The sequence below is a fragment of the Gopherus flavomarginatus genome, chromosome 19, assembly GCF_025201925.1.
Source record: "Gopherus flavomarginatus isolate rGopFla2 chromosome 19, rGopFla2.mat.asm, whole genome shotgun sequence".
In the NCBI taxonomy this organism is placed as follows: domain Eukaryota; kingdom Metazoa; phylum Chordata; order Testudines; family Testudinidae; genus Gopherus; species Gopherus flavomarginatus.
In genome coordinates, this window is record NC_066635.1 from 22220535 (window position 1) to 22248328 (window position 27794).

General features: G+C 39.3%; 1 protein-coding gene across 2 annotated transcripts in view; it reads left to right on the forward strand.

Annotated features, from left to right (window-relative positions):
- NCOR1 (nuclear receptor corepressor 1) overlaps window positions 1-27794 on the forward strand; it is a 101911-nt gene that overhangs the window by 12978 nt on the left and 61139 nt on the right. Inside the window, exons 2-11 of one of the 2 annotated variants that reach the window (XM_050928996.1) lie at window positions 8158-8334; window positions 10846-10982; window positions 11466-11525; window positions 13235-13430; window positions 16949-17131; window positions 19241-19354; window positions 21659-21715; window positions 22770-22822; window positions 25761-25827; window positions 27549-27721. In XM_050928996.1, coding sequence (XP_050784953.1) covers window positions 8227-8334; window positions 10846-10982; window positions 11466-11525; window positions 13235-13430; window positions 16949-17131; window positions 19241-19354; window positions 21659-21715; window positions 22770-22822; window positions 25761-25827; window positions 27549-27721 — 1148 coding nt within the window. In that variant the 5' untranslated portion in view covers window positions 8158-8226. The remainder of the gene's footprint in view (window positions 1-8157; window positions 8335-10845; window positions 10983-11465; window positions 11526-13234; window positions 13431-16948; window positions 17132-19240; window positions 19355-21658; window positions 21716-22769; window positions 22823-25760; window positions 25828-27548; window positions 27722-27794) is intronic. The other variant, XM_050928997.1, reaches the window with a different exon arrangement.

Here is a 27794-nt window from a genome sequence, read left to right on the forward strand (position 1 = left end):
CTGGCAAATAAGTGTATCCTGTTTTAGAGACCTATCAGTTATCCAACCTGTGTGATTGACATATGCAACTCTTGTTAGCATTAATAAAGTTCTGTGTAACTTTACCCATGTTGATGGCACACTAGACCAGGGGTTCTCAGGACAAAAATTTGGTGGCCTCAGAGTGTGGCCACTAACTCTTGTTGGTGGCCGCTCTTAAGACCTCTTAGTCTTTTTCCTAAAATACTTACGTAACTTTGTGGAAATCCAAATAAATATGCACATGTACATGTCCAAATCATTGTAGTTTATTTATTGCTAGCTAGTAAGTCTGTTGTGAAAAGTGATATTTACAAACATACAAGTATCACATTTTACAGCAGACTTACTTAGCCTTGGCAAGCTTGGAGATAAATTAAGCCCCGGATGGAAAGTTGGGGGAGGCAGCGGGGGGCTGGACCCTAAACCCCCATGGCCAGAGCCCAAAGCCCTGCAGCCTGGGCCCAGGGACGGAGTGTTGGTTGCTGGGGCCTGCCACTGTGCAGTAAGAGCTTGGGGCTGGAGCCCAAAGCCCCATCCCAGGGCTAAAGCCCAAAGCCTGAGCGCCGCCACCACCCCTGGGAAGGTGAGGAATTCACTGGCTGCCTGCTTCTCCAGCATTGTGCCCCAGGTGTCTCCAGAGGTGGCAGGACCCAACCCCTACTGATGTCCCCAGCAACCAACACCAAGGTGGTGTATCTAGGAGCAATAGGGAGGGGAGGGGTCACTACTTTGGTCACTCCCCCCAAAAAAACCCACACAGCCCAGGAGTCTGTGGCCACAAGAAAAGCCCCTGGTGGCCGCATTTTTGCACTAGACCTCTTAAGCTTATTGGTGCAGAATTCTGTATTGTACTGCAATAACCAGATTTTATAGGTCTCCACTTGGAACACGTGTTGTGAAATCATTTTCTTGCACAAATAACTCAAATAACTATCACAGGAACATGCATACTTTTAAAACTTAGACAGTAATGTCAACAGTCAATCTTTTGTGGCATCTATCAGGAACTTTGGGCAGCTTGAATTTAAACTTAAATTAGTTTTCTGATTATTCCTACCTAGCTGTGTTCCCCTATAGTTTCCTTGTGGCTTTGACCACAGATCTCCTACTCCTCTTCTCACAGTATCACCATTTCCCAGTCATTTTTGTCGTCATCCTCCTCCTCCTCCTCCCAACAACTTAAGCTTCTCTTATTTCCCTGTTCCCATCTATCTTCCCCAGCCCTTTTTTGTCAGTTCAGATCCATAGCTCTCCATAGTTGCTGCCTCCTTCTCTCTGGTGACATCTACATCTATACCACACTTTTCCCTGGCACTATCTCCTTGGCCCTGATTCTCCCACCCCCTCACTTCATTCCTGTTCCCATCTCCCTCTAGAATACTCAGTCCATCAAAAAAAAGTAGGGGAGGATGCCCCCAAAATTGCAATACTATCCACCACAATCTCATCATCTCCTACTGCCTCATCTATACCAGAAAGTTAAGTCAACACAAATCAGCTTGTGTCAATCTATTAATGTATTTGTCTACACTCAAATTTGTTTCTGGTCAACATAAATGTCTGTTATGGTGATTGAGTAAAACTTTCTCCCCAAACAGTGGAGAGCCATGGTAGACCTAATTTGGTCAGCACAACATGAGTGTAGACACTGCGTGACCTGTGTTGACCCTAATAGTCTTCCAGCCACTGTCCAATAGTGCCCCAGTCTCTGCAGCAGTGACCATCTGCTCACAATTTTAAACTCCACTGCATAGGAGTAACATAGACTGGAATGCTTCCAAACCCTGTTCTCCCCCCCCCCCACGTTTTTGAAATATCTTTTCCTGATTGTAAACCATGGGAAGCATACCTAGAAACTCACCTTTGTTTGTGTCTGCCGTACCATGGCTCCACATACACACAGGCATTAGACACACGCCTGCGTGCAGCAGCAAGAAGAATTAAATCTCCTGGGGGTGTGTGTGTGTGTGTGTGTGTGGGGAAGACTGCAAGCACAGCTGTGGAACAGCTGTAGAAACATGGACATGTATGAATGGATGTCACGGGGGATGTAGGAAAAGGGGTGCATTGGGGATTAGAAGCAGTGCCACATGAAAGCAAATGAACTTTGCCAGGGATACCACAAGGTGAGGAAGGGCAACAAGAAATCTGGTGCTGCCCTCAAAGACCTGGCACACTTGCAATGAACTTCATGCCGTACTTGACGGTGGCCCCACCGTCTGTGGACACCTTGGAGGAGCCTGAGTGAAGACTTCTGCCATGAAGAGGGAGGGGGAGGAGGAGATGCGATGGGGGACACCAACTATGCTGTAATCCAAGAAGACCTGTTTGGAACTCCACAGGAGTCTCGCCAGTCCCACCAGGAGAGCGTAGAAGAGCCTGCTGATGAAGGGGAAAGGAGGTAAGTGTATGTGCAGAGTTTTCCTTACAATGTTTATTTGCTTTTGCTTTCTTCCTCCCCCAACCTTTGTGCCATTTAAAGGTGGTGCCCGGCCCAGCTCCAGTGTACAAGACCAAGGGATCAACTTTTCATTGTTTTACTAGTATATTATGAGAAATAAAGATAGGAAATAAATTCAAAACAAATTCCTGACCAGTACCGACATTCAGATTACACAGTCTACATTGATTCAGTGTCCTGTGCTCAGATAGAGATAGAACAAAGCGTGATAGTCTGCATCTGCTTTTGATTCCCTTGTTGGAATAGGGGGGCTATGAGGAGCACCTTGGCCGCGTGAATAGGGCTATCCCTCTTATCCTCATAAGAACTCGATGAAACTTGAATGGAGATACTCTGCCATCCTCTCCTGAAGGTTTCTAGGGATGGCAGCCTTATTTCTTTTTCTTTGATACGACACTTTCCCATGCCATTTTGGTTCAAGTTTGCCTGGTTCATTGCAGCAAACAGGGTAGTGACATACTGGCCAGGGCAGCTTTGGGAGGCTAGTAGCAGCTTGGTTCTCTCTGCCTTTGTGACTCTCAGGAATGAGCTATCAGCTGAAATCACTACTGACTGTGAAAAATAGTACCGGTATTTACTGCCATTGTTCTGTACTTGTAATGGAATAGGGTCTAAAAATGTATGGGTTCATGCACAGAAATTCCCCCCCAGTCCCGATCCTCTATGCCAGGCCATACTCACCGTGCCTGGCGCTGGAGAGCAGTGCTGTGGTGAGATGTTCAAAAGCTGAATTGTCAATCAGCATTAAAGTATTTATGGAAACAAGAGAAAGGAGTTTTGAAACTTAATCTTTCCCTTTCGAACTGTAAATTTAATGGTGCATATGCCCGTTTTTTATCAGCAACTTCTGGTGTGGTGGCCTTGAAGTGCCTCCTTTACCCATGCAGAATGCCTAACCCTGGTGAGGAGAAGGAAGAGCACTAGGGAGGATGTGTTCAAGATCCTGCAAGCCAGAGGTTCATAGGACTGAACAAAGATCTTGGAGGGCCACTGTGACCAAGAGCATGAGAAGAACAGAGAGGATAGGCAAAAGGCCCAGGTGTGCCAGGAGGACAAGTAGTGGAAAATGCACTGCGGCATAATGAGTCTTCTCAGGAAACCCAAGGGGTGCAGATGCTGGCTCACCTACATGTCCAAAAATCCTAGACTCATCAGTCTTTCCACTGTTTGGAGAACTCAGTGCTTCCTGCTCCCTACATCTCCAAGATACCATGTGGGATCATGGAACACTTGCTTACCCCTACCACTCTACTCAAGAGGAACAACAAGGAAAAACACAGCTTCCTATACAGAGACCTGTGAAAACCACAGATTGGTGCATGCAAAGCTGCCACTGACTACATTGAACTTCTTTTTTGTTTACACAAATGAATGTAAATGTTGACTTCCTTTTCAACAGAAATTTAAAAAGTTTCACCCCATTAAATTATGTTAAGTTTGTATAATGTATGTATATGTTTGTACTCTGATTTTATGCACCTAATTTTTGCACTCAGATTGTTTATTAATTCACAAGTATTATGGAATGCATAACTGCAGTCAAGAAATCGAACTACTTATAAACGCACCACAGAATTCGTAACGTCGGTGAAACATGCAGCCGTATTTATAAATGTATTGCATGCACAATACAATTCATAGCAACAGGCAAAGCCCCAGGCCCAACAGTATTTATAACTTGCAAGAGGCACAACACAATATATATTAACAGGCAACCTCCCCAAAATACATTATTTAAATGACATGAGCCAGATGCCAGAGAACACTACAGTGGCTGACTGTGAAGCATCCCTCAAATACATAGTTCCACGTTGAGCTCTTCTAATAGCACTGGTGTCTGGCAGTTCAAATTCAGGGAGAGACATTCTACCTCACCCCTCCACCTTGGTGGCAGTTTTTCTCCCTTTTCCTCACATATATTATGCAGCACACATATAACCATTAGGATGTTTTCCTTGCTGTGACCTAGTGAGTAAAGAATGCCAGCACCCCTCAGTGTACCAGAAGTACATTCCGTAGACATTCTGCACCTGCTGAGCTGATATTTGAATCTTTCCTTGGTGCCATCTTGATGGCCAGTGGCTGGGTCTCTGTTGGCATTTCCACATTTCCAGTGTTAATCCACTGCTCAGGAAAGACTGACCCTGCCTGCAACTTCCTGAACAGTCCTTAAAGACACAGGTATCTTGCACCTACCCTGACCAATCTACGTAAATATCAGTGAATCAACTCCCGTGATCCACTAGCACTTACATAACCGTGGAAAAGTATCCTTTTTTGTTGATGTACTCAATAGCAAGGTTGGCTGGTGCCAAAATAGGGAGATCTGTTCCATCTATCTTCCCACGGCAGTTCAGGAACCCCATAGTTGCAAATCCATCCACTATGCCTTGCCTTCCACTAATCACAGCCTGGCACAGCTGGAGGCAATTAATGACCTTATACACTTGCATGACAGTGGCCCCCACGGTGGATTTCCCAACTCCAAAATGATTTCCCCCGACCAGTAGCAGTCTGGATTTGCAAGCTTCCAGGTCGTGATTGCCACTTGTTTTTCCACTGTCAATATGGGCCTTGTTTTGCTATCTCTGTGGTGGAGGGCTGGTCCAAGCTCAGCATGCAACTCCAGGAATGTGACTTTTTGCATCTGAAAGTTCTGCAGCCACTGTTCATCGTCCCAAAGGTGCATTATAATGTGCTTCCACTTGCAAATGCTTGTTTCTCAGCACCAGAATTAGTGCTCCACTGTCTGCAGCTGCTCCATGAATGCCACCAGCAACCTGGGATTTTTTTCACTAAGTCCATTAACAAATTCTTCTTAAGGATATCCTCGTGTTCCCCATTGTGATCCCATTGTTTCAGTACTTCCTGCAGGTCTACAAATACAGGAGAATCATTTGTTGTGGTAGCAATATTCATGATAATAGTGCTGAGGTCACTGGGATAACCCTACTCATGGTGTACTGTGCTTTATATCCATGCAAGCACTCCTGGTGAGTATGTACATTGCCAATGCAATCAGCCAAGTATGCACATGCACAGGTGATGTACGAACTTCATTGGCTGTTTTATGATGTAAATTGTGTGGACCAAAGTTTGTGGAGTAGACATGGTCTCCATTCTCCACCTCTTGGCTCACTGTGACCTGGATTACTCCTGACGCTATTTCTGCAACTTTTTTTTTTCCTCTAGCCTCTTCTGTTGCTCCTATTTTTGACAATAATAAAAAATAGCTTTACGGCTTGAGAACTTGCAAGTTGGCATGTTTCTAGTTCACAATGAGGAAGTCACTGGAAAAAAACAAATGACTGAGCATTTTCACATGTACAGTGTGAACTTTCTAAGGTTGTCAATGTTGCCATGGAGTGTGAACACCATTGGGGAGTTAGAGGGAGGATAGTCATGCCTCTTTTCTCTACACCCTCTCCCCATCCCTTTCTACCACTCTCAACCTGAGACTCGCAGATTCTGTTCCCCTAATAAAACTTGCATCTTTGCATGCCATTGCTCAACAACAGAGACAAGATGTGCTGCCTGTAAGTTTTCACACACACTTTTGTTTTGCTTGTTTCCTTTTTTTGTTTTCCTGATGCCTTAAAGGAATGTGGTCAAATTAAATATATATTTTTAATAAATTTACTAAAACCAGAAATTTAAAAATTCAGATTTTTTCCCATTTATGCTGTTTGTTACATCGTGATTTCACTTAGCTGAGATACTGAATGGAGACTATTCACTTCTCTTTGATAAGTCAGTTTGTGGTCAGGTTTTATTTGCATTTTGTCAGACTAATGCCTCATGTGCATCTCTAGCACAATGTAATGTTTGAGTTGCCAAAGCTACCATGGAATGTCTACCGAGCTTTTTTTTTTTTTTTTTTTAATATTTGTTTTTTAAATTTGATTTTATGTTTTATGGAAGTTTTTGTTTTCAGAAACCCAAATTCTGGGCCAGATTTGGCCCAGAAAGCATCCCTTGGATTCTACTTTGTCTCGTTTAGACAGCCACAAATCAGGAAATAGAGAAAAGCATTCAAGGATTTTATATCTCACCTGTACCCTCACGTGTGGATTAAAGTAGTATTTTAAAAATCATGATCACTTTCTCATTTTTTTCCTGCTAAATTCAGTACTCATAACACTTAATGTGTAATATTGTGCAAGACCAAGGAGATATACTGCATGAAACATACTTGTCAAACAGGTTGGAACAACATACTACAGATATGCCACTGGGCAACAGATTGGTACTAAGGAAAAAAAGCTGGCATGTGTATATGTTTTGTATTTAACAACTAAGACTGTAGAGACTATATAAGAATACTTAAGTTAGTTGTTCATGGTGACTTACGTTGCTAAGCAGATGGGCTGCTGAATTTTCTCAGCTCTTTCAGGGTGTGTGCATTCGTTCTTGGATGCAAGTGATAACTGAGTACAGAGGTCACAAGTGCATGCATCACCATATCCAGATCTGCCCCACAGATGGGGGCATGCTCTTCTGGTTAGTTGCAGATGAAAGTGGGTAGTTTTTTGTTGCCATAGCTATTCGGATATCCTGTCTCAATAAGAATTTCCAAGACTGCGGACTGCTTTAAATTATCTTCGGACAGGTTCTCGGTAATGGAGTTTGTATGTTTGTGTTTAAAAAAGGCTAGTTCTTCAAAGCTCCTTCCTACAAGCCTTCCCTCAGTCTTGGATGGGTTCTCTGCAAACTAGATACCTTTTAGTTTGCACCAGCAGCATCTACACAGGGCAATAAGAGTACAACACTTTAGAGCACTTTGCAGTTCATATCACTGTAGTCCATACTGGAGTGAAGTGTAGACATAGCCTGAGACTGCTAACAAGGCTGCCATTTTTAATAATGGCTTTTATGTGTGCCTGTCTACCTAAGAACTAAGGCTGTCAAGCTGCCATTCAATAGTAATAACTTCTTGTAGGGTCCAATAGGACTGGTGATGTAGTGAGTACTGACCCATCTGGCCTCAAGATTCACTTAATAAGGAAGTACAGAGCCACTGATATCCATTTGAAAAAAAAAAAAAGTTCCCAAAGAGGTGAATTTAGCTCACTACACCATTTATCCTAAGGTAATTACCACCATAAGAACATAACATAAGAACATAACGGCCGTACTGGGTCAGACCAAAGGTCCATCTAGCCCAGTATCTGTCTACCGACAGTGGCCAATGCCAGGTGCCCCAGAGGGAGTGAAGCTAACAGGCAATGATCAAGTGATCTCTCTCCTGTCATCCATCTCCATCCTCTGATGAACAGAGGCTTGGGACACCATTTTTACCCTTCCTGGCTAATAGCCATTTATGGACTTAGCCACCATGAATTTATCCAGTTCCTTTTTAAACATTGTTGTAGTCCATACCATTTGGCTATATAAGAACTCCTTTAAGTGACCTATTTAAAATGACTGTTAAAATGATGGAGTCTGACAATATAATTCTCAAACTCTTTTGTAGCTAATGCTGACCCCTCTGTGTCTGAGCCCATTTAAGAACAGCTAACAGGATTCAAACTAGAGCAACCTACTGAATAAATGTATCGGGTGCGTGGGGAAGCTTTTACTGGTAATGGTTGTTTTGCTTAGGTGACTATGGTTATAATGTGTTGGAAGTACATCTGGTACTTCATTGCTTATCAGTGTTCTTTTTTCCCCTTTAGGCGGTTTCCTAGAAACATGGTTTCTTGCTCGTGTTGATCTCACAGTTTGTGAAGACTCCTTCTCTGATAATGTCAAGTTCGGGCTACCCTCCTAACCAAGGAGCGTTCAGCACAGAACAGAATCGTTATCCTACTCACTCTGTCCAGTACACCTTCTCTAACCCTCGACATCAGCAGGTAAGGAGCAGATAGCATGCAGATTACAACCTGAACCTATCATTTGGGTATTTTGCTCACGCCAAATGTGTATTTTTACCTACTTAATCCTAGGCCACGGATGTTTTGAAAAACAGTGAAATTTCAGAGTATTGAACCTAAATAAAACTGATGAGGGGAATTTACATATTTTATGTTCTGTCTTCCTTTGATGGAATTTGTCCAGTTCACCAAGGTTAATAGCTCTAATTAAACAAAATGTGGGATATGGTTTTAAATGTTTCTGGCCACATTTTAATACCTTATCTAAAAGGTGTCCCTTCCAGCATTTTATTGCTCCCTAACTCCATAATGAGGTATTGAGTCAAAGGGGTTTGAGTTTATCCTTACTTCCTGCAGCACTGTAGCTTGTGAAATCTGGTGAGATCCCAGCCCAAGGTGGTAGGACTGTTACGATGATATATTAGTAGTAGTCTACCAAAATATTAAAACCATGCAGGCATCCTAAGTGAAATGTTCAGATTGTCAGTTATGTGCTACTTCCTATTTTCATTTCTGTAAATTCCCTCAAGAAAAATGTTATCTGTTTCAGTGTTTAGTTAGTCTTAGTGTGCAAAGTGAGTGGATATTTATTTGGCAAATAGAGAATCTTCTGTCTAAAATAAGGCAGTCTTTTTTGATTCTCACTTCCTCTGGTTTTATTTTTAATGTTGAAAACTCAAATGTAAATATATGTAAACCAGAGTGGAATGACAGAGGAGACATTTTGACCACTGAGCAAAGCTGCTGCCAATTTTGGTTTGCTAAATAGTTGGTCAAAAGTTTTTTCTTTATTTGTTTTTTTCTTCTGGAAAATGTTAGATTTTATAAACTGCACACATCTTCCCTTTGTTGGCTTGGCACTCTTGGGATAAAATCAAGAGGATTTAAATGTCTTTTTTGAATATAGTACCCTATATTGTGAAATTAATACAACTTTTCTATTTTTGTGGTGGGTTTTGTCCTAATTGGAACACACAATCCCAGAGGAACTCATTGAAAATCATTCTTTTTTTGGTCTTACTTTTAATCTAGTAATGCTTAATTACTAGACTAGGTGTAGCCAACATGGAAAAAAGGCTGGATTTCTGTGCAATGGAAACGCTAATTTTTCAACAATATGCAAAGATGACTTATATAATCTTTGACAAATCTAATAACATTTTCTGAGTTAAAAAGTGACATGTCAAATCCTGTGACAGAATGGTTCCTATAAGTGCCGTAGGAGGTCAGTCTCAGGAAAGGAGGGTGTGTGTCTACTCTGGGACCCAGGAGCTCTCCATGAGAGCTTACCATTGCCTAGCTCCTCCTCTTTCTTCCCTATAAGAAAGTTGAACTAGATCCCTGGGTATGCCAGAGCAATACTTAGTACACATGGATGTGTGTGTGGGGAGTAATGTGGGTTTACAGTACTACTTTCCCACTGATTTCCTCCACCCCACCCCCAATCATTGAGAGGTAGCAGGAGCCAAACTGGCCCTTGGGGCAAGTTATTCAACTTGGGCAGCTCTAGCTTGTGTCCATGAATAGTGGTCTCCAAAGTGCTGTTCTGCTTGATAGGATTACCAAGATGAATTGCACTCTGGCCTTGCCCTCACCCCCATCCTGCCCTAGGACATGCCCATGCTGGGCTTAAACTTTAGCTCTTACCAAAGGATCTTCCAAAATGGAGAATTTGTGTGGTAACTGGACAGTTTAAAGCCACTCGTATGTTGAGTTCTCATTCTTCAGTGGATAGTGTTCTGTACTCATGATATAGTATTGGGGATATAAAACTTTTTCTTTCCAATCGTGTCTAAAATAATAGTTTTAAAAGCTTACTGGCCCTGAGAATATCTGTGCTGTATCTTTGCATCTGTTCCCATGTGATTGTAGCAGCTAATCTCCCATGAACAACTGGAGCTAAATATTAATGTCATACCATTTGCAAGTTGTTATTCCAAGCTTTCATATGGCACAGAGCTTTCATTTCTCATAATCTCTGAGTTTAAATCTGTGTCAAGCTTTGGTTAGCAAAGCTCTTCTGGCACTTGTCCAGAACTGAGCATACTGAGTCCTGGACCTCAAACTTGTCTAGTTTAGTCACTCTACGTGTCTGCCAGTGTATAGATGCAAACATTTTTCCCTAGACAGGTCTGAATATATTCACTAGGAATGACTATGTGAATTTCACTCTTATTTTCTTTATATTGCCCCCATTTCCAGACCACCTCTCTCTTTTTTGGGCTCCAAATTACTTTGTAATTCCTGTGATAGTGGATTTTATGACTCTATTTCTCTAATCTGTTTCTTTTGGAGATCCAAAAAATGTCTCAAAGAAACTTGCCATTTTAAGAGTTGGCTGTTGGCTTGAATTAAGCTGAGAGAATCCGTTCTTGATTTGCAAGAATTGTTCAGAAACCATGATTCCTTCATCTCCTGAGTATTTTGGCTCAGTGTCATAACTTTTGAATTTTCATTCTTGCTTAAATGTCAGGACTATTTTTCATTTAGGAGTTTGCAGTTCCTGATTATCGTTCTTCTCATCTGGAAGTCAGTCAAGCAACTCAGCTCTTGCAGCAGCAGCAGCAGCAGCAGCAACTTCGTCGACGGCCTTCCTTGCTTTCTGAATTTCACCCAGGCTCTGACAGGTAAGGGCATTCTGTTTTACTTTTAGATGCAAGAGAAATCTGTTATGAGTTGAACCAGACTTTATAAAAGGTATATATTCATAGTTAAATAGTCTGCTTCCACATTTCTTGCTTAAGGACTTAGATTTATTAAGCACAGGGTTCTCCATTAGCTAACAGTATTGGTTTGTTTATGGTATTTGACAGTATTTTAGATTTGCCTTGTTTAAAACCCGTTGCACAACTCCCCAGCCCACTTGGCTTAAATAAGATGTTTGTTTCCTAGATAGGAAGTAACACCTGTGCTTCATTTCCCCCCACCTCTCCCAACGACTTTCTTAGCAAGCAACTGAGAACCCTCGTGCATATCACAAACTAGTTCTTTAGAAATATTTTGGCCATAAGTGTGTAATGTTTATTTCTTTGAGATACAGTGACAAGTGAAGTTATACAGCAAAATTAAAGAATCATCACAGTGTGAATATTATCCATCATGTTTCCTAGATTTCACTGGGATAAAATTCATACACTTGAATATTCAGCAGAGGGTATATGTCTGTCTAGGTAAGTAAGAAGCAGCAGAGCTAGTTGGGTTGTTTCATTTGTCATAACAGTATAAAATACTTAAATGTGGTGCAAAAATGCAAGCAATTGGTGGTGATTTTTGGCAACAAAGTAGTAAAACAATTTACATCACTTGACATAGTTCAGAGTCAAATGTTCTTGGGACTGTTTTGCAAGTTTGTTTATTAAACCAGTCTTGCTTGTATGGTAAATAGATATGACTGCTGTTTTGGCTCCAGCAGATTAATATTGCAGTGCTATAGTTGACTGCTACTGTCATGAAAGTGTCTGTCTCTCTTTTTTTAATTAAAAACGGTTTGCTTTATAGTAACTAAATATGTTTTGCACTGATGTAACTTAAGGCAGTAAATGCCAGCTAAATACTGATTAATGTTTATTAAATAATTGTATTTACCTGGATTTACAACTAAGAGGTATGCGGTGTGCTTTGAATACCAGACTTGAAAATAATCATAAAGATTAATTCAGCCACAGATCTGACTGAGATTTTAATTGTCTGAATACGTTTTAGATACTGGGAATGCCCAACTGTGTAGGGGACAGTTAAGTATCGTGATTGTTTTGCTCACTCATTGGTATAATCACATTCTGATGCACAGAGGTATGCATGTGATACTCCTTGAAGTGAGGTGAAATTATACTCCTGCCTTGCACTTACACTACATCAGATGCAGTGTTGCTCATGGCTCACTCTGATCACAGATCAGAAGTGGTCTGTGCTGATCATTACTCTGGTGGTATTTAGTGTGTAAAATAGATGAATAGCCCCCGACTCTGGATGCTAAATTGAAATATTCCCAGAAATAATTACCAAATACTGGGTCTGAGATTAACTAGTTGTCTTCATCTTGCAATTTACAAAGAAGAAAACTGGATTTGGTTTAGTGCCATCTAAGTACCAGAGTGCTTTGATAACCTGCAGTAGGTAAAAGGACAAAAAACTGTTCTCAAATTGTGAAAAGCTCATCCACCAGTTTTGGCAAAATACAGGAAGCTACTGTCATCTCTTCTAATGAAATCTTCTGAGAAGGTGGTGAAGCATATGAGATATCTTACTGACATCCTGTGTAATTCACTGCAAAGAAGCTAGTGATGCTGCTGTTTTGCTTTGGAAAAAAATTAGCAGGAAGAGTCACTAAATCACTTCCGAGCCCCCAACATAGATGGTAGAGCACTACTGACAAGTACTTGAACTTGAGAGTGTGATGTAGACCAAGTTTCAGATAACTCCAGTTACTAATTTAGGTACTTTTTATATGTATTTAAAATTTCTTCAGAAGAAAAAATTAATTGAACTACTGTGCTTTTGCATAATTTTGTGGAATGCAATACTAAACTTACTGATGTGAAGTCTTTGATGCTCTTTCTTGACTCAAACCTGTTTTCAGATACACTTGTAGTAATGGCATAAGTTTCGTGGTCTTCTGTGAAGTGATGGGCATTTAAATGATACCTTTGTGGGCTTAAATGAACTTTTAGTCAAAATCCATTTAAAAAAAAAAAGCCAATTTTCTGCAATATACCACTTAAAAACTTTTGCCCGCCTTACTAGTCAGAAAGTGTTTTGTGACACTCTTCCCTATAGTCTTGGAAATGGGATACAACAATTAAATAATGCACCATATAGAGTTTTTTTTTTTTTTTGATGTATATTTTTAATTGTTTTTACAATCTCTTTTGTTCCTTAGGCCTCAGGAAAGGAGAACTGGCTATGAGCAACAATTTCACCCAGGTCCATCACAGACTGATCATGATTCGTTGGAATCTAAGCGACCCCGTCTTGAACAAGTTTCAGATTCCCATTTTCAGCGTGTTAGTGCTGCTGCTGTCCTGCCTTTAGTACATCCTCTACAGGAGGGATTGCGATCTGCAGATATTAAGAAGGTAAAAACAGTTTTTGTTGCAGTATTGAAGCTCTGCCTTAATATGTTAGAAAATTGATTACATGACTATTTTAAAGATTGATGTGGCTGAAAATAGTATTACAATTTTTAAATAGTATTACAAATTACACCATTTCTGTGATGAGCCATTTGAATATTGACTGCTCACTTTTTAGAAACCTGTTTTGTTCACAAGCATAGTTGCAAAGTATAGTAGTGTGCTCACTAGCTGTGTGTTGGAGTAGTAAAAAAAAAAAAAAAAATCCCAGTAAGTTGCATAATATGCTTGAAGGTTAATTGTTTCTAGTACAGAATGTTGGAACACTCAACTTATAGCTGCCACTTGAGTTTAATTTAAAAAAAATAATTTCAGCAATATTATATGTAGGTTTCTGTTGAAAAAGTATTAGTGTAGTGATCTCTGCTCCAGTCCTAAACTGCCAGCAGATGGTGACAGACAAAACAGCTGAAATGCCTTTCCCTCTGCAGATCTCCAAGACACTTCCTTGCATTTGGAAATATAATAGGCCTAGAATGCAGCCTATTTATTTAATTGAAAAGTCTTGCCCTTCTATGACTTTGCATGAAAGACTTTGAGAGGCAGAGTTGCCCAGTGATTGCTAGATTGGGGCTTAGGACCCCTGTACTTTATTCCTGGCTTTTCCACTATTCTGCAATACACTAAACCTTTCTTTTGCCTCTGTTTCCCCTCATACCATATGAGGTCTGCTTGGATTGTAAGATCGTTAGGTGAACAGTATCTAATGTGTTTGTGCACATGGAGCCCACTCTGGACTGGTTCTCTATACTGTACCATAAAGCAAATAATAAATAATGTAGACTAATTTAGGAACGTTAAGTTTTTGTTCCATCTTTCACAATGGAAATAGGTCTTTGCATTGATCTGGAATAACACGGTTCATAATAGGTAACTTACAAAGGACTACCTTTCCCTGTATGAGTAAGAGTTCCCTTTTTGCAGAAAATATTGGGAGAAACCTGACTACAGGTCTCTTAACTCCTTCATTGGACATTTTAACCATGTTAAGGAGAAGACAGTATTCTCTGCTAGCTAGAGCAGATGTGGGCAAACTATGGCCCATGGGCCACATCTGTCCCACGGGACCGTCCTGCCTGGCCCCTGAGCTCCTGGCCAGGGAGCCTAGTCCTTGGCCCTCCCCCGCAACCATGCTGCTGCCCGAGCCGTGCTCTGGCCCACCGCTCCCGCTGGGCAGGGCGGGAAGTGCAGCTGACTCTGGCCGGGTGTTGTGGCTGTGAGCTCCTGCTGCTGATAAGGGGGCCGGGAGTGGGGGGCGGGGGGAATGGGGGGTCCTGGGGAGCAGTCAGGGAGGAGGGGGCCATTGGATGGGGCGGAGGTTCTAGGGGTGGTGGTCAGGGAATGGGGAACAGGGAGGGTTGGTAGTGCGTGTCCCAGGGGGCCTGTCAGGGGGTGGGGATGTGGATAGGGCTTGGGAAGGCGGTCAGGGGACAGGGAGCAGGGGGGTTTAGATAAGGGGGTGGGATCCTGAGGGGCAGTTAGCGGTGGGGAGTACCGGGAGGGGGTGGTCAGGGGAGGAGGAGCAGAAGGTGGTTGGATAGGGGGTGGGAATCCCGGGGGGCTGTTAGGGGGTGGGGGTGTGGATAGGGGTCAGGGCAGTCAGGGGACAGGGATCAGGGGGGTTGGATGGGGCGAGGGTCCAGGGGTCAGGGAACAAGGAGTGGAGGGGTTGGATGGGTTGGGGTTTCTGAGGGGGGTTGGGAGGAGAAGGATAGGGAACGGGGGTCAGGCTGTATGGGGAGGCACAGCCTTCCCTACCTCGCCCTCCATACAGTTGAGCAACCCCAATGTGGCCCTCAGGCCAAAAAGTTTGCCTGCCCCTGAGCTAGAGCAAGGGATTGTAAGTCAGGTGACTGGAGTTCTGTTTCTGACTGTGCCATTGACATGCTCAAGGTTACGCAGCAAGTCACTTAGCCTTTTTGTACCTAAATTTTTTCCATCTGTAAAATGGTGCAACCTACCTACAAGTTGTTAAGTTTTAATGAATGAGATGCTTTAATCCCTAGCTGAAAGGTACTATAAAATATAATTTGACGAAGTATTTCTCTAGATTGAGCATGAATTATAAACAATGGCCAAGTTTTTAAAATGAGTGTGCCTAAAGTTAAGCCTGGTCTATACACTCAGATTGCACTAACTGAATCTATTTCTAAGTCAGTCTAGTTAAATGTATGTAGTTCCCCTCTGTGGATGCTCTTAAGTCAGATAAAGATTGAATATATCTGTGGTAGAAACTTGAGTTAACCTGTTGTAATTTCTGTGTGTAGAGACTAACCCCAGGTTTCCTAAATTTATACATAAACTCTTAAAAAAGTGGACTGAGTTTTTGAACAGTGGCTTAAATGGAATATGCCAGTTGCTCAGCATTTTAGAAAATGAGGCAATTTATTTTTATTAGATGCCTAAGTATGGATTCAAAAGTTAATGGATGGTACCCATTTTTAACAAATTTTGGATATTGTATTTTTGTACTGCCTTTAATTATTTACTGCGGCTTTTCATATTCTAAATACAGCTCCTTTCTGTGAGCTTAAGTAAAATCATGTTAACTTGATACAGTATCTTGTTCTGTTGCATTGCAGAGGTAAGCTCAAAGGGGCATTGGACGAGCCAATCAGATGTGCGCAATATTATGTTTTAATTTAGTTATGAATAATTTTTATCCAAGTAGTGTACTGAAATGCATCATCTCAATCTTATACACAGTTTAAGGTACCTTCAGGAAATATGGAACTAAAACACTTAATTTGTTTCAGTGAGACTGGTTTGAATAAGGCATACATTTTCCAGGTTAGCCCTGGTCTACATTGAGGGGTGAATAGCATAGCTTAAGTCAGAGTATCTTAGGTCAACTTACCTGGCCGCGAGGACGGCGGCGAGTCGACTGCTGCCGCTCCCCCATCGACTCCGTTTCCGCCTCTCGCGAGCTGGAGTTCCGGAGTCAACAGGGAGCGCGTTCGGGGCTCTATTTATCTGCATCTAGACAAGATGCGATAAATCGATCCCCAATAGATTGATATGTACCTGCCGATGCGGTGGGTAGTGAAGACCTGCCCTTAGTCATCAGTGCATGTCTGCAGAGATCTACTCTTTAAACTGAATGCCCGTGAAGAGTTGAAGATGTCCCTGATGGGGCCCTATACTTGTAAATGTAACTAGAAACTAAGTTTTTTAAGATTGTGATCTTTTTGTTAATTCCAGGGCTGTATGAAATAAAAATGACAGGAAAAACTGAGTACTTTTAGAAACTTTAAATTTACTTCAGAATTATCAGTGTTAAAATGATTCTAGGCAGTAGTGTAGGTGGCTGAAAGCTTTGGTCAATTTTATCTTTATTTATAGTTGGACAACTTTATGTATTAAGATTTGAGACTACGTCTGGAGATTGTAACATAACTAATTTATCTGTCTTTAAGTATTATGTAAGAGAACATGATAAAATTGTTCCTTGTTTATTTAAGGAACCAGCTTTTGGAGGCAAGCATGAAGGGCCATCTTCTCCAGTCTCTGGTCAGCCCTGTGGAGAGGACCAGAATGCATCACCTTCAAAACTGTCAAAAGAAGAGTTGATACAGAGCATGGATCGTGTAGATCGAGAAATTGCAAAAGTGGAACAGCAGATTCTTAAATTGAAGAAAAAGCAAGTAAGTCAATTACAGAGAACACCATAACCAGTGCTTTTTGTTTTCAGTTGGCAGAACACAATATTAGTGTCTGCAAAAATAAATAAACCAAATTGCTTAATTACAATTGAAGAGTCAAAGTTCTTGTTCTGTAAGCAATGTGTACTATATAAACTTCTAAATGGGTTGGATGTAATAATCTAGTTCAGAGGTTCCCAAGCTTTTCTTATTGTGTACACCCATCCAGATTTAACAGCTACCCACGTACCCACTTCCAGATTTACCAGTTGTCTGCATACCCCTACCCTTCTCATCACTGATGCTTTTCCTTCTTAACGCTATCTGTCTTTAGCCATCTGTCCATGTTTCACTGTTATGTACAGATATAGTTATAGTGTGACATACAACTGAAAAAAACCGTCACTAAGTTCTGAGCTCAGTTAGACTGAACGGTTGCTTGGCAACTGAACCCGCTTTGTATGGTGATTGGAGGTGAGGGCTGTGTACATCAGCATCTCTGCATATCTTTGTTCTCATTGTTACATCTTGAAGTAAATTAACTACCATATGTTATATAACAAATTCCCACAGAGTTTTAAAGTTTCATCTGAGTAGCCTATTATGAAAATGCAAATAAAAAAGTAAATAAAATCCACCATTACGTAATTTCTCCATGTACCCCCCAGAGATATCTCACGTACCACAGTTTGGGAACTCCTGATGTACTTCATAAATGCAGGCAGTTTTTCCATGAATCTTGTTTGTAAGTTAAATAAATAAATAAATAAATGTAGAGATGTTAAGAGTAAAACTGCTTACTTAGAAAAATTTTGGTAACATTAAATTTTAAGGTCTTGAATTCATTAATCTTAAGAATTTTTTTTTACACACTTTTTTTTAGTAAAGCAATATATTTTAATGCAGGACTGACTTTTGTAACTGTTCTGTTGTAAATTTGCTTAGATGAGTAGCTATATAGTAAAAGAGCAACAACTTCAAACTAAATGCTGCATTATGGTCTTATGAGTTCTTATTCCAGCTTGTTAGACCCTAGATTAGAACAGCAAAAGAGAACTTGACTGGCTCTCTTACAATATTTACTGATACATTAGCACTTGTGATTTGCTTCTGTCACTTCCTTGGGTACAAAATCAGTGACTGGTTATGAAGATTGCTTGGATATGGATATGGATATGGATAAAATTAGGACCATTAATTGAACTCCTGACATAAAACTAAAAAAAAAAAAAAATTGTATTGTAAGTTCTGAGGTACTTTTAAATGAACTGTAAAGTTAGGACTTGATCCTGTTCTCGGTATGTGGTATTTTATAAAATCTTAAAAGCTGATTTCTTATACAACGTGATAACACAGCAAATCACGTATAAGGGGGTAGACATAGCCATTACATTGGAGGTGTATGTTTTTCTTTATTGTATATTTCTGGCTTGCAGGAGGGAAGGATATTTACAGCACAAAGATAAACTGACATTGATTCATATATAAAGGAATGTTTTGATGAGAGAGGCAAATCACGAGGTTAATTGCTGTGAAAAACAAATATTGTATATATTTGTTTGATGTTACTATAACCTTTTAAACTTCTGTGTGTGTGTTCAGTAAGTTATTTCTGCCATGAAGTATCATTGTGGATTGTTAGAATAATGATGACAGGAGTTACTTCAAATAAGGAGTTCAAAAGCATATCAGCAGCCAAGATTTTAAGTATATTATTTTAATATACTGTCAAACTTTTTGGGGAAGTATTGCCTTAGCATGAAAGCTCGAGACAATTGGTGTTCCTTGGCTTTAATTTTTTGATTGAAAGTTAAATATTTTTATTGATAAAAGCACAGTGCTGTGCTGTAGTTTAGTTGAATCAGACGTGTTTCAGTTTGACAGATGTGGGCGCACCTCAAAAAGGTTTAGTTTACAAATATTAGTGGAAAAATACTGTCTTGTTGCCAGTTCTATTGGCACTAACCCCTGTTCGTTCATACCTTGCCAATTAAATGATGAAATGACAGGCACAGCAAACTGTTGATCAGATGCATATTTTATCTCTGGTGACTAATTACTGGTTAGGGTAACATGGTACGGATGGCTGATTTTCTTTCTCTCGTCTCTTAGCAACAACTCGAAGAAGAAGCTGCTAAACCTCCAGAGCCAGAGAGGCCTGTCTCCCCTCCTCCAGTGGAACAGAAACACCGCAGTATTGTCCAAATTATTTATGATGAAAATCGGGTAAGCTTGCATCTTAGATTTGGTTGGCTGAGCATGATTATATATAATCTTACACCATGTGCTACATTCCTCATTGTGTGCTGATTCAGACTTTTAAATATGCTGCAGTCTTTTCATATTTTAATCATTTTGATTATTTTTCAATCAGAACATAGTAACTTCTTTTTTTAATGACAAATGCTTGCATGAGATTTTCATTCCGAATCTCAGAATGTTTTGAGCCTTGAAGGTGTTTGACAAACAAAAGCAATGAATATGAGTCCGTGTGACCCCAATCTCTGGACTGGTGCTGTGATAACATTTTAGTGCCTCATGGAGTTTGATCTCTTGCCTTGTCTTTAATCACATAAATACTGACAAGCCTGACTGAGTGGTAAATTCTCATTTAAATTTTGTAGATGAGTAATATGGGGTGTAACGTGGTGTTCCATGCCTTTTTAAAAAAGTCTGAGTTCTGACACTTAAGGATTTGGGTGAATGGATGAATGTAAAGATGAAATATTTGGGCAAACTTTTAGAGCTGCTTATGCTGCATTAGTGGCTAATAAAGAGCAGAAGTTCAGTGATGCCAAAACTGCAGCAACTCTGATCTACCAGATCCCTGGTCTGTTAGTCTGCTGAACAGCTCTTGAAGTCCATTTCTTGGTTTTCCTAGGGATTTTTGGGTTGGGGACTATAAGTATAGGGGGTAACTAAGAGTGCCTTATTGTTTTGGTTAGTTACATGGGCAAAATATGAGTGGGTTTAATGGTACTTCATGTGCATTTTAAAATAGTTGTGGAGAGTCTCAGAACTCTGGACAGGTGTTTATACCTTTTCTACATTTTCTTACTGTTTTAATTTATAACAGTGGCCCTCTTCGGTGAGGGTTTTAATTCTTCAAAGATTCAGGTTCTTTTCCTTTCCACCCTCTGTCCCAATCACATTTTTTAGGAAATGCTGTATTTGAAATATTAACATTTCTAAAATCAAAGATTTGTTCAACTCAGCAAGGGCAGGGTCTGTCTTCATTGTATGTCTTGTACAATCCTAAGCATATTGATAGTGCATAGCTTGGCATGCATTTTGCCAAGTGCAGATATAACCAAGTTATTTCTGCTGCCTGCTACACAAATATTGTGACATTTGTGTATGCAATACTTGTTTGGTTATCTTTTTCTGCAGTTTTGCAAGAAAGTAGTCCCCTTTGCAGCATCATGGTTAGAGGGTGGATGTTGTAAGGGTATAACTCTTGATTTTAATGCTCAGCTGTACTTAAAGAATGTAACTCAACTAAGAGAGATAAAGTTCAGTTCCAGGATGTGTTTTGAGACCAAACAAACCATTTTTACCAGGGTAATTTTATACCATTCTTCTGATATGTAATTACTTTGTACAGCTGTGGGTTCCAAAATATTTGTCATTTTTCTGAGTTCAGAATAGTACATGTAGAAAAGTAGTAGAATTTAGTAGAGCACACTTTCTAAAAATAACGTCTGGGGTTTTTTTGTTTAATTTTTGCTGGCATGTGAACCCCCAGGGATAACTTGTAGAACTGATAACTTGCAGAGAGGAAGCAGCTTAAAAATAAGTGTATTTCATAGTCTGTTTGCTAAAGAAAGGGTTTAGAAGGATAGGTGGATTAAATGAACTTGTGAAAGCTGGATGAGTAACTCTCTCTGTTCCCTTAGGAACAAGATAGTATTTTTTGCCCTTTCACAAAGCACTGTGGGTGGATGTGTTGAGTTAATCTGTAGTGATATGTAGCTTAAAAAAAAGGCATATTGGACATATGGGTTGATTTTATTTTTTGTATATTGCTCCTTGTCTTTACCTTATAATGACTACCTTAACTCAGCCTTTCTAAATCATGCTTCTCAGGCTATGGAGCACATTTTCCCTGCCTTCAAATAATTATTTGCAGTCTGACCCACTGTGTGCTAGTTGCTTTCCAAACACCTAAGAAGGATGGTTCCTGCACAGATGAGCTCACAGCTTAAAAGTCAGACAAGTAGATAGAGGTCTAGGGAATAACCAGAGACAATTTATTTATGTTAACTTGATTCACTGTAGAGAATGGGTGGATGAGGTAATACTTTCATTGGACCAACTTCTGTTGGTGAGAGAGACAAGCTTTTGAGGTACACAGATTCACTATAGGCAATGTGGCAGAAGCAAGTTACAAGAGACTTAAATATGGATGGGGGATTTTTCTTTGCAGATGACCTTGGGGCAAGGTGTTAAAGATAGTTTCGACAGTCCAATTTGCATTATTACTGAATAAAACTGCATTAATATTTAGACAATACAAAATATCTTTCACAGAAAAAAGCAGAAGAAGCTCATAAAATTTTTGAAGGGCTTGGTCCAAAAGTTGAACTGGTAAGTTCTTTTATTGCCTGTCTTGCTTTTCTTTCTGTGATTCTTCTCCCAAGATGAACAGACATAAGAAAGTATGATTGCATAACTTAAACTTATGGCTTTAAAAAAAAGCCTAGATTTTTTTTTTTTAAATATAATTGACTTACTTTATATATGGTCTTGAGGGCTTGTATGTCTGTCCATTTCTGTAATTAAGGCCTTGTCTACTCTACCTCGGTAAGTCAACCTAAGTTACACTACTCCAGCTACATGAATAACGTAACTGGAGTTGGTGTAGCTTGGGTTAATTTTACTGCGGTGTCTACATCGTGCTGCGTCAATGAGAGACACTCTCCCATTGACATACATTACTCTTCTTCTTCCCGTGGAGTCGACTGGAGAGCGCTTTGCCATCGATTTAGCGGTAAGTGCAGACATGGCCTAAGACAATTCTTTGAATGTTTCCAAACATTAAATGATGTGCACAGGCCAGGGGAGACAATGTAGTTATAATGTACCAGAAATTTAAAGTGGCTGACGTAGTATAACTTTTTTTTTTAAATGGGCTAGCAACCCAACCCCCTGATTACTTAAAACACATCTTTTTTAAAACTTGTCAGGTGTTCGGCCAGTTCACTAAAAAACTTAAGCACGTGCATATGTTCATCCTGATTCCTGCAAAATATGTAAGCATGTAACCCTTAAAAAGCCTGAGCAGTCCTATTGATTTAAGTGGGACTTATATAGCATATACATAAGTACACTGCTGAATCAAGGGCTCAATGATCTGACTGACTCAGTTTGTAATTTTTGGTAAGCAAATTTTAATAAACTTGAAATACAAGTGTTTTTAAAATGTTTGAGTCAACTTTATTTGAAAATGAATTATTTAGTCTAGTGATCACTTTATAGTATCAGACTAAATCCAATGACCTAGAGAAACCCTTTAACTCCTGTTCATTTTAGGTCATTGCATCTCACAGGTCGGGCATTCTGTTTGCTTTAACATGTTGTGGATTTGTAGAATTAAACACAAGTGTAATGTTCTTAATGTATATGCCAATCCATTTTGTAGCCACTTTACAACCAACCATCAGACACAAAGGTGTACCATGAAAACATCAAAACGTAAGTACCAAACATCTTGTAATGGTACTTTTTTAAAAGGCCCTAGAGCAAAACATCCTATTTTTTACATACCAATGTCACTACGTTTTATTGTAACAAAGAAAACATTGAAACTTCAAAATCTCACTTGCTTTCTATGATTTATGAAACATTTTCCTTTTTCAATTATTTTAGCTAGCTCAATGAAAATAGACAATTTCTAGCCCATTCCGTTTTCAGATTTTTGTGTACTAGAACAATCCTGCAACACCTGGGTTGCAGATACTGCAGGAGAATGAAAAACACTTTTTTTTCCACTGGAATTTTTTAAAATGAAAACATTTATATTTGTCTTAGGTTTTGGAAGAGTTTTCTGTGGCAGGCTCTGAATTGTGTCACTGCGTGCTACACTTCTCCACTATTTGTTACTTAGGACAAACTAAATTCAGCTTCATGAAGTTGACTGCTTTGTCTTCTGGTAGAAAGTGTGGATTTTGAAAGTTAACATTCATTGATTTCTTGCTATCTCTTTGTCAAAATAGTAATAGCCTCATGCTTTATGATCAAGTAAGGAACTGAAGTACCATTTATGTGGCTAAATCATTCTTTAGCATGGTTAATCATCTTAAGCTTTATGCCCAATCAGTATTGAGCCCTTCTCTCAACACCCTGCAGACATTATGGTGAGCGGGCTGTGAGGAAAGAAAATGTTGATTAAAATGGTACTTCCATCCTGCTAGAAGGCAACATTGCCTTTTCCCTACAAAATGCCATAACTAAATAGAGAAGGATTTCAGAAACTTTCATTGTTATATCAAAATGATTAAGGCTTTAGCCCTATGTTTCCAGTGACATTTTGGAATATCTGAGTGCCTTTGAGTTTACAACAAAACAGTCTGTGCCTATACAGGAAGAGTCTCGTATACAATTCCTCTGTCTCCAGGCTATGTACCTGTAGTGTTCATGAGGGATTCCACAGAGGGTGTACAGTGCTTTCAATTTATACCTGTTTTCTGGGACAAACAACTGTTTGGAAAATATTGTTTTATACTGTGATACTTCTAGCAGGATACCCCTCATGACCTAGGAAACTCAAGGAGAATAATCTTTCATGATTTTTGTAGGATAGTAGGCATCTGTAACTCTAAGACTAAGCAGTTTCAGATGTAGCTGAAATCTACAGTGCTGACCAGGGTTATTAGATTATTCAATGATAACTTATCTAGTATGAGCCAGGAGTTTTTCCCAAAATAAAGATTTTTATTTAAAGTCAAAATTACTCTTTTCTAGTAATGGTTTTTGTAAGGTCACTTACTGATAAGTGGCTTTGATATAATAATGAATATATTTGATGCTAGGATATCCTGAGGTTACGTATAATGGCTTGCAATATACTGGGTATATAAATGTTAATTGTTGAGTGTCTTGTGAATTGGGGAAAGGTGCTGTTTGCATTGAGGAGTGGGATGCTTCCCAGGAACTATTTTATAAATGTTTAATCTAGGAATTATTTTGAGGGAGTTCTATGGCCCGTGCTATTCAGGAGGTCAGACTAGATGATTGATTTGCGCTTCTCTTTTGGGCTATGTATTTTTAAGATTTTGTTTAATTTGTAGCCTGCATCAGGCTTTTATAACCAAGATATAGGCCCTCTGGAAAAAAATCACTCGAAGTTTTTGAGACAACCTTAACTTTAGCTGCAGTATTAAAGCCAGAATAAGTCTTGTTGATAAACTATACCTACTTCATAAGGTACTCTCTGGAAGGCAGATCTTTTTTGCATATGCAACCGGTGGTCCTCTATTTACTTTCTAGATACTGTGGAGAATTCTAAAAATAAGCCACCTCTGGTACAGTTTAGCCCTTACATTTTAATAATTAAAAAAAATCCCATCCCATTTCCTAATCAGCCTTACCAACCTTTCCCAGTTTGGTGTGCATGCTGATGTTTCTTCCTTCAATATAAAATTTCTCATTACCCTGAGAATGGTTTGGAAGAGTATACTTTAAACTTAAATACACAAAACTCTCTTCTAAATACTGTATTTTCTTGAAATACAAAGTGGAAAACAGTATTGAAAGTGAAATATAATAGTAGAATTTGCAGAGCAGAAAGTTATTTTATACTTGTGGGAGGAAATTCAAGAATATACACCTCTACCCTGATATAACGCTGTCCTCGGGAGCCAAAAAATCTTACTGCTGGAGCGCACAGCAGGCCCCCCCCCCCCCCCCCCGGCAAGAGCTGCTTTACTGCGTTATATCCAAATTCGCGTTATATTGGGGTAGAGGTGTATGTGCAAATGTTACGAAAAAATTAACATTCAGGGAGTCTGGTACATGCATATGACAATGAGTAAGCTGGTGAATTTTTTAGAATTTTTCATCTTATTTATATCTTTAAATGTAGAAGACAAAATTAAAAAAGATAGATTCATTATAATAAAGAACTCTGTACAAGGGACATTGAATTTTCAGGAATAATATATTACAAAGTAAAATACATATCAGTGTCACAGTTTAGTTAGCTTTGTGTACCAATACCAAATCGCGATGACATAGGTGATTATTACATGTACTTGTAAACTTATACCTTTGAGTGAATGAGTTGCAAAGGCCCATCAGAACTTTGCCACGTTCAGTGATTAGTCCCATCCTGTCCATCTGTGGCGAGGAGACTCCTAGGCTTACATAGGTTGGCTGGGGTCCTCTTAATCAGTCTCTTGGCCAATCCTTCCTTCTTCAGGGATAGCTTGTGTTGCATATAATAGGATTTTAGTTTCATGGCTTTTTTTCTGCAATATCAAACATCTTCTGAGGTGCAAGCAAGAAAAAGAAACATTAGATGAATCAGCCATCCATATTTTCAGTAACTTATTTTGAAGATCCCTGATGTTGCTAAAGTCTGTGATTAAAATGTAACTTTTTAAAACTCTTTTCCAATTCTTTTGTTTTCTAGAAACCAAGTGATGAGGAAAAAGCTGATTTTGTTTTTTAAGAGAAGAAATCATGCAAGGAAACAAAGGGTAATGCTGCAATATTTTTGTGGAAGTTAGAGTATTGACAGATAGGTAGTGTCCAGTTGGGCATGTTGACTCAAATGCTTATTTACATGTATATACAAAAATCAGTTTTGTATAAATCTGCACATTCCAGGTTAATATTAGTATTCTTTGCATATTTGTGTTTAGCAGTAGGCTATGTTAGAAATACTAGTGGCTTCGAGAATGTGCATGTAGACTGAAGTGGAAGGGCTGCATTTGTACTTGGTAACTTGTGCATGAATGAAATGTTTTTCTATTCAAGTTACTGTGCATCTATATACTGCTGCTAGAAATTCATTTCATAATGTTACATCAGTTGATGAATACCAGACAATTCATTGGTGAACAGTGTAAAATAGTTACTGTACCTCACCAGCAGAGTTTTTCAAACTGAATGATATACTCCAGTTTTCATTTTTAAATGCTCTCCTGCTTAACCTAAACTTAAAGGGGTGCAAGCAAGTTAAAATACATTTGTAAAACTAACTTCTGTACATGTGGTGTTAGTAAAATCTGAGATGATTTAAAAAAAAATCTTCTCTATTTCATTCTCTACCTTTTATGCTGTTTCTCTACTCTTTTGCATTTAATTTTGTGTGGGTGATGAAAATAAACTAGTCAATTTTGCTTTCTCATTCTCAGGTTCGGCAAGGTTTTGGTTTGCAAATACTGCAGAGAATTCAGACAATTTTTTGCTTCTTTTATGAAAACCCATTTTTATCCAAAACCTAAATTTTAGGCCTAAATTGCTTGTTAGTACCCTCCAAATCCAGATGAACTTGAAAATTAAGGCTGTGAATCAAAATTCCTATTTATCTGATTGGGAATCCAGTTAATAACATCACTGTATGATAAAGCTTAAGCATTCATTTTGAAGTAAATGAGAATTTTTAGATAACTTTCTGTGAAATAGCAAACAAGCAAATTTTAAATGCTTTTAAAAAAGGCTTACGATCAGTTTCCAATGTCTTATTGTAATTGCCATGGCAGGTCCCTCCTCAAACTCCTTTCCCTGTATGGTAACTATTTGGTGAAGAGAGAAAACATTATTCAAAACTTTAGTCTTAAAGTCTGAAAGCATTTTTACTCCAGTGTGTGTATGTTAGATACCAGTGTTGTTATCAGAGCACTGTTTTACAAATTCCATTATAGGGAGTGACATCTTTTTTGGCCTTGCATGATGTCTGAAACAGCACTTTTTAAATAAATGAAAAGTTAAACATCACTTCATCTCCATCCTGGAATCTCTTTGCGTTTACAGTACTCTTTCCTTCAGATGGCTCTAGTTTTCCAGGGGCAGCCATTCCTTTCCTGACACTGAGGTCAGGGATATATTTCACTTATTCCAAACCCATCCCTTTAGTAGATGACAACACAAAAAAACCTTGGTATGGACAACATCAGTTACTGAAGAACCAGCAATAACATTTCTCAAATACCACAGAGAGACGCACAGTATAAGAACCTAGTTAAATAATTAAATCTGCAGGAGTTGTTTTGTCAGTGATGAAGCCACTTCCTACCTCCTTAAAATTGGGCACATCACCTATAAAGTAAAGAGCCATCAGGCTGGTAGGAATTTCCTTTATGCATTTCTGAACCCAGCGTCTCTTGTAAGGCAACATATCAGAGCGTTGGGTTAGTGAAATGCTGATAGTTTATTGGGGTTTAATTCCATCACTTTTATTTTTGGAATTTAACAGGAACAGAAAATCTGTCAACGTTATGATCAACTGATGGAGGCATGGGAGAAGAAAGTAGATAGGATAGAAAATAATCCCCGCAGGAAAGCTAAAGAAAGTAAAACAAGAGAGTACTATGAGAAACAGTTCCCAGAAATCCGAAAGCAAAGAGAACAGCAAGAACGATTTCAAAGGTAATACCACACAATCTAAATATTCCTCTAAAATACCATCATGATTTGTTTCTAAATTCTATCAAATACAGAA